This window comes from Lygodium microphyllum, chromosome 9 (genome assembly GCF_053477565.2).
Source record: "Lygodium microphyllum isolate KBCC chromosome 9, Lygodium_microphyllum_v1.1.10, whole genome shotgun sequence".
In the NCBI taxonomy this organism is placed as follows: Eukaryota; Viridiplantae; Streptophyta; class Polypodiopsida; order Schizaeales; family Lygodiaceae; genus Lygodium; species Lygodium microphyllum.
Window position 1 is genome coordinate 91,005,134 of NC_141143.1, and position 10,065 is coordinate 91,015,198.

The 10,065-nt window shown below is 46.8% G+C and overlaps 1 protein-coding gene across 1 annotated transcript; it reads left to right on the forward strand.

Moving 5' to 3' along the window:
- The first annotated feature begins 1,520 nt into the window (after nt 1-1,520).
- LOC148031285 (2Fe-2S ferredoxin-like superfamily protein) lies at nt 1,521-2,513 on the forward strand. Its single transcript, XM_087684803.1, has one exon. The coding sequence runs from the start codon at nt 1,572-1,574 to the stop codon at nt 2,118-2,120; it is 549 nt and encodes a 182-aa protein (XP_087540929.1). The 5' UTR covers nt 1,521-1,571; the 3' UTR covers nt 2,121-2,513.
- The last annotated feature ends 7,552 nt before the right edge of the window (nt 2,514-10,065 follow it).

The following is a 10,065-nucleotide window of genomic DNA, read 5'->3' on the forward strand; positions in this document are numbered from 1 at the left end:
ATCCACCTTTGGGACAACCTAAAACCTAGGCATTGAGTTGTCCTCACCTCTAATGGACGACATTGTGTTTGAATGCCAAGCCAATGCCCAAACACCCCAAGAGATTCCCTAAAGCTCAGGTGAGAAGAGCTCACTTCCATGCACAAAATATTTGAAAAACACACATCTATGTATCACCCTATGTAAGGAACTTGCCTCATAGAATTAATACTCCTCCTTCCAAGACCCCTATTTGCTACATGCATGCTTTCATGCTTGTAGAACTATTGTTGTGATAGATATGATTTCTTGTTCAATCAAGACATTGCAATCAAGACATTCATGCATTGTAAATATGATTATTAGTCACTTGCATGCCTCCTAACATGCATTGCAATCAAGACATTCATGCATTGGAATCAGGACATGCATTGCAATCAAGACATGCATTGCAATCAAGACATTCATGAGCATTGTTGACATGAAAACCTTCATCACGATCATTAAAAAAAAATACATTCGATGCGCTCGGGGATGGCGGTTGAGGGATTGGCTTCAGCTATGCACCTCTTCTCTCTTCACTGCTAAGGTTGCACAATCACCCGTCAATGCAAGGCCGATCCTTTCAGCAGCCCACACGATGGCAACCCAGTCAGCCCAGGATTCTTCTGCTCACGATTCTTCTTCACCTTCTTCTTTGGACTCGCAGTCACACAACCACGATCGCACGATGACACGTGCAAGTTCGAAAAGAAACTGCGTGCAGCAGTCCGAGGTCACGCGGCACGATGGCCAATGCAAGTTCTGCCACAATAGTGTTGTGCACGTTGGCGATCCTCAGGCGAAGGTGGGCAGCGATGGCGATGGCGATGGTGGGCAACGATGGTGATGGCGAGTAGCGATGGCGATGGCGATGGCGAAGGTGGGTTCCTCAGGCGATGGCGTTAAATACCAGGGTCTCGCATGCAAGACTCCAGTCGGGCGGGCGACCCAAATAGTAAACTTGCACGACTCCCCCTCTCGCCCGACGGAGCCCTCCCCCCCTCAAATCCATGATTGCCACGCGTGCCAACCCGGTCCGAAGTACCCCCACTTCGTTGTCGTGATGCCTTTGCCTCATGCCCGGCGAAAATCGCGGGCCCCATCCACGTGCCGCGTGACCTGTCAAATCGACCGACAGCCTCCCTTTTTCGGCGGCCCGGCCTCCCTTTAGCACTGAACTAGGTTTACACCCAGGGCCGGGTTTACTTTCGTTGGCGGGTTTACTTTCGTGGGCGGGGTTCACCTTCGTGGGATGGGTTTACCCTGGGCCAAAAGTAGGGGCCCAGATCCTCCGCGCGATCCACGGCCCCCCTCAAACGTCGATCCCAACTCAAACGACCCCGTGGCACATAGTCGTGAGGCCCCCCTCAAACGTCGATCCCAACTCAAGCGACCCCGTGGCACATAGTCCTGAGACCCCTCTTATGCATGACACCCCCCAAGACTTCATGTTTATAATTTCCTAAGACGTGATAATAGCAAATGCTATGACTCGCCAAAAAAGAAGTTAAAATTGAAGCAGCAGGAGGGAACCGCAGGCCTGATATAAAATGACCCGTCCCCGAGGACAAAGCTTTTCATCTTCCTGCTCTTCAATGGCGGTGGTAGCCAAATTTGCAGCGCTGCGCAGGCTTTCGCAGCTCACAATCCCGGCCAGCCTCTACGTCCGTTGGTACGCTGCGGACGCCGTTACCTCTCCGTCGCCTTCCTCCCCAGGTTCTTCCTCCCGTCTGGTCGCAGATCGCGTAGTGGACGTCACCGCAATTGATCCAGAGGGGATCAGGCATCCGGTGCGTGCCCTGACAGGTCACACTCTCCTGCAGGCCCTCAAGAACGGCGGCCTCATAGAGCGAGAATGCCACCGCCTTGAGGACATCTACGCCTGTATGGGCGAGTGCCGTGTCATGGTAGCCTCGGAGTGGCTTGATAAGCTCCCGCCTCGTGCTGAGGACGAGTACGATACCCTTACAAGAAGCAAGCCGACACACAAGGGACCTGTTGATGAGCACGACCGCCTGGGCTGCCAGATAGTCCTCACCCCGGAGCTTCGCGGTATGGTTGTCGCCGTGCCTGAACCGCAGCCCTGGGATATTCCGTAGAGGACTATATTCCTCGTGGTCTTCTGCATGCACTGCAGGCCATTTTGACGGCTTACGTCCATGTCCTCATTCATGTAAAGGCAAGTGCGCGTCGGATAATAGAGGAACAAAGTGGCTTTTCTATAACAGGATTACTTAACTCGTCAATAAGAGAGGGTACACTCCTTGGATTAACTAGCTCTTTTTCCGTTCGGGATTTGATTTCAAAATGAAGTATCGAACAGGCTTGTTTTGATAAATGCATTGACCTTGAATGTTGTCAATATGCACTGCATCCTCAGAACTCTGAGTACCAAGGGATTTATTTTGTATTATTGGATGCAGCTGTTGAATCCTATCTAGGGACGTGATTGTCACTAGTAGCAACATAATTTGAAGGATAACCTTTTGGAAGTTGGCTTCTTTGGGATTTTTGTGCAAATGTATCTGTTTGCTCCACGTGTATACAGTCTTCTGCTGAAATCAGCAAGGAGGGCACCTGCATTGCTGGAGAATTCAACCAAAATACACATTACTCTATTTGCTTTCTTTCCGGTTTTGAATGTGAGATGTTTGCATTAGTAAATTGCTCTCAGGAAACACTAGGCATCTATGTGTATGCACTAAATTCAGAAGAGATGATGCGAGACAAGGTGTGAATTGTCTTGCCAGTAACAAAAGTGTCATTTCATCCTAGTCAACAGTTGCCGGCAGACCTGTAAATTGTGATGGCCTTGATAGTAGTTGGAGTTTGCGGGGTCTTTAGACTGGAACAGGGAGTCTCATGGCCAATTGCTCGCCCTTTGTTGCTTTTGCCTGTGAGGCATTGGTACAAGCTTCCTTCATATAACTCCTGTGCCACCTGGAAACTAATGTTCTCTTACCTTCTTGCTATTCTCAAATTGCAGGTGAGCCTCAAGCTCAACCAGAGTCGATAGGCTGGACTTAACTCCCCCTTTTCAACTTGAGTCACCATTGGGTTTTTTTTATTGTTTTGCTTCTTGTTCTGGTACTGCTGAGAGTCCTTCCAAGAAGAGTGTTGTTGAGGATCCAAAGTGGCCTCGATGTGGCCAAATTGTGTAGCTTGGAAAAATGTGAAAAAGGTTGAAGCATGTAAAAGGATGACAGATTGTGATCGATTTATGATTATCATGTTAGGATTGGAGCATGTTAGTAGCTATTGGAGCCATCAGGACAGCAAGGATAGGCAATCTTGAAAGTTTGCATGTATCAACAGCAATCTCTCCTCTCTTGTGTTGTTTGCATGAAGAAAAGGCTATCTAAGAACGGGATGCTCCTCACCCGCTGCTATGGCCGGAACCTCCATGAACCACACATCTCGACTGGTGTACACATCCTGCTTTACGGGATCATACAAACGATAGCCTTGGGACTGAGAGCTGTAGCCAACGAACACCTGTCTTCGGGAAGCCGCTTCAAATATATCACGATGAGTCTTGGGAATGTGAACATAGGCATCACACCCAAAAACCCTAAAATAAGAAACATCAGGCTTAGTCCCAAAGTAAGCCTCAAAAGGTGTCATCCCATTAACGGCCAAAGTGGGGGATTGGTTAAGGATGTGGACTGCAGTAGCCACAGCCTCGGCCCACAGAAACTGAGGTGTCTGTCGGTGCTCCATCATGGTGTGCACCATCTCGATCACACTTCGGTTTTTCCGTTCAAGAATGCCATTTTCTTGAGGAGTGTTGGTGTTAGCAGACTCCTGGTGAATGTCTTTATTTGCATAAAAACGAGCAAACTCATGAGAAACAAATTCACCACCCTTGTCGAAGCGCAAGGTCTTCAATCGCCGGCCCGATCGGTTCTCCTCAAAGAGAAGTCAATCCTTGAAGTGGGAGAAAGCGTCCGACTTCAACGCCAAGAAGTAGGCCCAAGTCATCCTGCTATAGTCATCTACGATCAATATGAAGTACGAGCTCCCTTTCAAGGACTCATTCCGCATAGGGCCACAAAGATCCGTAGATACAAGCTCTATCGGGGAAGTAGACCGCCGCGAAGCTTTGTTGGGAATCGCATCCCTATGCTGCTTTCCACGAATGCAGGAGACGCATGGCTGCTGCAGCGCTCACCACTATGTCTGGCAACCCTCGAACAAGCTGTCCATGTGACGCCCTCTGAAGATAATCATAGTTTAGGTGACCAAACCGAGCATGCCATAGCTCGGACTGTGTCTGAGAGGTAAGAAGTAGAGTAGGGAGAGCGGTAGAAGACGTCAATTTGTAGATGCCGTTCTCCTCAAATCCTGATGAGAGAACCTTCCGTGATCCACGATCAAGGACTCGTACCGAATCACTGGCAAACTCCACCAAAAGTCCAAGTGAACAAATCTTATGAACCGAAAGTAGATGATACCCTAAACCTGGCACATGCAACGCCTCTGAGGTATGGGTACCACCGCGTCCATCTGGAATAAGCTGCATCTCACCCCGTCCTGCAATAGACACCGAAGAGCTATCTCCGATGAGAATCTGCCCACGCGAAGGTCGCAACTAGGCAACACCAACTGATGAAGGAGTCATGTGCCGAGAGGCACCACTGTCTACGATCCACTCTCGAGCCTGGGGAGCTGTCATCGCAACATCAGAAGCCTTCGGTGTAGAGTCCTTAATGACTTCTAGATGAAGAAACTCAGCTGATGAGGGTGCAGCCACCGCTCCAGAATCCTTCGAGTCCTTCTTGTTGGTGTCCTTCTTATCTTTGTCGGGGCAATCCTTCTTCCAATGGCCGGTCTTACCACAAATATGGCATGTGGATTCTTTTTCCTTGTCCTTCTTTGACTTGTTGTCCTCCTTCTTCTTTTGGTCCTTCCTCTTCTTCTGAGAGGCTTGACCTGTCAATGCTTTCGACTTGGAAGCATGTTGTCCCTTCAGTTGTTCGTCTTGGTCCAAGACCATAGGAACCAACTCTTCCTACCAAAGAGTAGACTCACGCCCCGAAGCAATAAGGGCGGAGCAGAAAGCACCGAATCGTGGCGGCAACTGGGACAGGAGTGTGATCGCCATGTCTTCGGAGGAAATCGGCTTCCCCGCATTCTGAACCTGCATCTGAAGCTGTCTAAGCTTGTTGATGTGCTCCCGCAACGAAGAAGACTTGTTCATGGACAAGGTCTGCATTTGCACCTCCAAAGAAACCCTCTTCATAAGGGTCATCCGGTTATACATCTGGTCAAGCTACAGCCATATCTCCCGAGCCACCGTCAAGTGCTCGATGTGGGCTATCACAGCTGTAGTACAAGACAGAAAAAGAAAAGAACGAATCCGGGCATTCAGTTTGTCCTAGTGAGATTGTGCCTTGGCCAACTCCGCACGAGCATCGAAAGAGAGTTTGGACTCATCTCTCACCGAGGGTCGGTCAATCTCCTCGTGTACAAGCTCTGCCAAATCGTAAGACTCAAGGATGGCCAACATCATCACGCGCCAGATGCGGTAATTGTCGCCATCGAGTTTTTGATCTGAGGGAAGAGCCGGTAAGACAGGCACCTTCCAATCCATGATCGTCTGGAACTCCAAGTCAATCTCTGTATACATCTTCACTTGTAATGCCTGCACAAACGCAAAAGCAGCCCCCTCTGACTGTGAAAACGCAGCCTGCTAGGGCTCTTTCTTCCGCGTCCCGAACATTCTTCAACCGCCGGAGGCGATGAAAAAGTTAAACTTGCACTTGAAAGCTGAAAACACAGCCTTCCTCCTCTTCAAACAGCAGCAAATTCACCAACTGGACTCCTTTCCCACGCGCCCACGCTCGCTTCAGCCTTGTTCCGATGCGCAGCCCTCCCGCTCGCCCTCGAACGCTGGAAATGCAGGCTTGTGTCGTGATGGAATCTCCTCTTCAGGTAGGTTCTTCACTCAGTCAGCCCTTCTTCACTGCTCTAATACCATGTCAGAGTGTAGCGATGCGGAAGCGTGGGACCAAGACTGAGAGAGAAAGTGAACACAGAGAGAAGAGAGAGAGAGAAAGAGACAGTGGAAGATGAAGATCTGCTGTATAAGTTGTGCTGTATACAAAGATATGCAGATATATACACGGGCGCAGTGCGCGTGACTGCGTGTCTCCACCTCGACGATGCAACCTGCTGTCCACCTCGAAGTATGCTGCAGTCTGCATGAATCTCCAGCCTGAAATCTGCAATCACAAGTGGAAACAATGTGCTGGCTGCCGGCTATAAATAGCCAGGAATAATGCGATAAAATATGGCAGGTCAGCTGCATTAAATGTAGCCGACCGGTACAGATCTGTCTGACCTGTACCAGACTGCCATGTGGCAGCTGACGTGGCACGTGACGTGGCTGCCTGCTCCGCCAGGGGATGACAATCGCTAACACAACATCCACTAACTCTGGCTCCTCCTAATATGGGTTTGATGTAGGAATAGATCCATGATACTTTGCAAGATTACTCACGTGTAACACTAGCTGGTCCAATTGATAAGTCGAATCATTGAGTATCTTAGCAATGTGAAAAGGCCCCTTCTTCAATGGTGCTAACTTAGGTCTGCTAGAGATTAGCATTCCTTGAACACATATTTTCAGATTTGAGCAATTTGTAGCAGTTTCTCCAGGCAGTCCACGTGGATTTAGTCCATACAGCAGGCGTCAGGGAGGGTAGGTGCCACATAGCATAGTCGGCCAGTTTGCTGCAGTTAGATAGTGCAGTCCAGTTGGCTGCATTACTAACTTGCATCAGCTGCATTAAATGTAGCCGACCGGTACAGATCTGTCTGACCTGTACCAGACTGCCATGTGGCAGCTGACGTGGCACGTGACGTGGCTGCCTGCTCCGCCAGGGGATGACAATCGCTAACACAACATCCACTAACTCTGGCTCCTCCTAATATGGGTTTGATGTAGGAATAGATCCATGATACTTTGCAAGATTACTCACGTGTAACACTAGCTGGTCCAATTGATAAGTCGAATCATTGAGTATCTTAGCAATGTGAAAAGGCCCCTTCTTCAATGGTGCTAACTTAGGTCTGCTAGAGATTAGCATTCCTTGAACACATATTTTCAGATTTGAGCAATTTGTAGCAGTTTCTCCAGGCAGTCCACGTGGATTTAGTCCATACAGCAGGCGTCAGGGAGGGTAGGTGCCACATAGCATAGTCGGCCAGTTTGCTGCAGTTAGATAGTGCAGTCCAGTTGGCTGCATTACTAACTTGCATTATTTTTGGCATTTTTCATGGCCTATTTATTGGCCCTAATTTCAGAAGTCTCCAATAGTTGCTTTCACAAGTTTCAAGTTGTAGACTGTGGAGATTGCCCTCAGGTTTGATGGAGACTAAGATCTTCGAGGTGGAGATGTGTATATTTCTGCATCCTTATACAACATTCTTCACTGCAGATTTTCTGCATTTCACTCTCTTTCTCTCTCTCCTCTCTCTCTCTTCACTCTTTGTCTTGGTCATTCGTTTCCGCATTGCTTCACTCTGACAAGGTGACAGCTCCCCAAAGTGCTTTTGGATTTGGAGATATTACCATTGACCTTTATAGCTCTCGCCCATGTTTTATAGCCACCTTTCTCTCTCATTGATCGCTCGAACTCGTCCCACTTGTGTGGCCACGATTTGCATGTCTATGCACAAGATTCTCCACCATTTTCGGGGTGCTCAACATGCACCTCATCCCGCCAAGGCCATGCGCTAGACCTTCTACTTCTTCTGCTATGATGATTGCCTCGATGACATGAGAGAGAGAGAGAGAGAGAGAGAGAGAGAGAGAGAGAGAGAGAGAGGCAGTGGCTAATGGACAAACTTGAAAGTTGACATGGAGTTGGTTGGAGCCTGGTGGGCATGGGTTGTGTTGTGAATTAGTTCAGTGACTAAGTGAGGGGAAGTTGGAACAAACTGGGATGTGCCGTGTGGCTATGAATATTCAATCGTCCTATTTGAATAGGGTTGATAACACAATAAAAAAGCAAAGAGTTGGCCCGTTTTCTAAATTGACAATTCGTTGTGATTAAACTTTAACTTTAATTAGTTGGTCACGCCACTCCATCACTTCTTTCGTTACGTCATCAACCTCATACAAGGTTGCCTGCCACACTTCGTGCCCCGCATTGTCACAGTGTGATGTTGAAGAAAGTGATGTCACAATCAAAAGTGACGTGTCACGGAATTGTCTTGGGGACGGTGTCTCGACACCCCACAAATCCATCTTGCTCGTGTGTAGGAGCAAGTATAGCAATTGAAAATGCACCAATTGATCTCTTTACATAATCATCCAAAAGAAAGAGACTTGTGTACAGAGTTTTAGAAAGCCTCAATGCATAATCAAGCTCTCTATCACACACAATGCCTTTCTCATCTTGAGTCATACACAACACATTTGTCATCCTCAAGATCGACTTGAAATCCACTTCTCTTGAAAGTACACACTGAAAACAAGTTCTTTGTAGTCCTTGGCACATACAAAATATCCAAGAGTCAAAAATCTGCGCCATTTGTTGTTGTAATTAGCACCTTGCCAATACCACAAATGGCATGAGAAGTATTGTGGTATAAAATATCTCCTTCTTAGAAGGGATTGAATGCATAAAAGAAAACAAATACTTCCTAGAAGTGTTATGATGTGATGCACCATTGTCAAAAGACCAAGTATTCTGTGTCTTTGGTGCATTAAAGGTTGACCTATCGATCATAATTAAATGTAAGAAAAGTGTAGTGTTCCTTCATGAGGTTGGTTGAAACATCATTATTGGTCATGTAAATGGCTAATGTCTCTTGGACAACCATACTGAAGTCCTTTATCTTCTCTTTTGGAAACCTTTTTTTGCATTTGTCAATGTAATGACTTGGCTTTTCGCAATAGTGGTACTTGCTCTTATTCTTTGACTTATTTGCATCATTGTTGTCCTTGTTTGAAGGCAGTCCAACATCAGCTTTGGGCTGATTTCATTTTACTTTCCTTTCCCTTTGCTTTGTACCTAGAAAGCATAGCTAACTCACTTGAATGTAGGGCCATATTCTTCCAAGTTTACTCCTCTTGACCCAAGAGACTGGAGGTTGAACTAACCCTCTCAATGACAAATTCTGTGAAGTATGGAAATCAAGGTATGACTATGAGGAGCATAAAAGGCGATGTCCATCATCTCACCATCTTGAATCACCTCATCAATTTTGGACAGTTGCTCATGTAAATCCTAAATGAACATGAAGTGGTTTGTCATACAATCGCTCTCATTCATGTGAGCAATAGCCAACTCTCTTTGCAAGGAAATGTGGGCCTCATTCTTAGTTGCAAACATCTACTCTAGCTGCATGTGAGGTTTTGCAATATCACATGTGATGTATGATAGCTATTTTCATTGATAGAGCTATCAATGACAAAGCTTGTGCATCGTGAGAATCCCATCTCCTCTCCTCAAGCGTAACACTAATCCAGGCAACAATAGGCTGTCCTCTACCTCTCCTTTGCTAGGGATGTGTGCCAAGAGCAATCCTTGTGGGTTGAACTTCATCACTTGTGACATAATCCCATAGGTTTTTGGCCACAATCATACTCTAGAGGAAGTTATTTGTACCATCCAATTTGTCCTCATTGTTGAGGATGCCAAGGACATCGTTGTTATTTCCTACCGTTGTTTAATTTAAACTTGAATGGAAGTTGTAAACAAAACTTCCAACACAAAAGAGGCATAAAATGAACAAAATTCTCTTTAGGATCTCAATGCAAACAAGTACACTTGTTATCCCAAAACTGTCAAGCGCTGAAGCACCGTTGCATAGCCAAGCATTGGCTGTTAGTGCCTTAATTTTTGTGCCCAAACTGATCAAACTAGCACTTTAATGCTGTACAACCACCTATAATATGCTTTTGAAGGCGTGAGAGTAAAAAGCCCCAAATTTTTCTACATAAATTTTGAGAATTGCAGAATTTTAGAAGTATTGCTGAATATCAATGTTGGTGCCGAATCCTGAAATTCCAGCACAAACCGGGGTTGATTT

Excerpts from the sequence above, each read along its gene's own strand:
- LOC148031285 (XM_087684803.1), top strand. The coding sequence starts at position 1,572 with ATGACCCGTCCCCGAGGACAAAGCTTTTCATCTTCCTGCTCTTCAATG.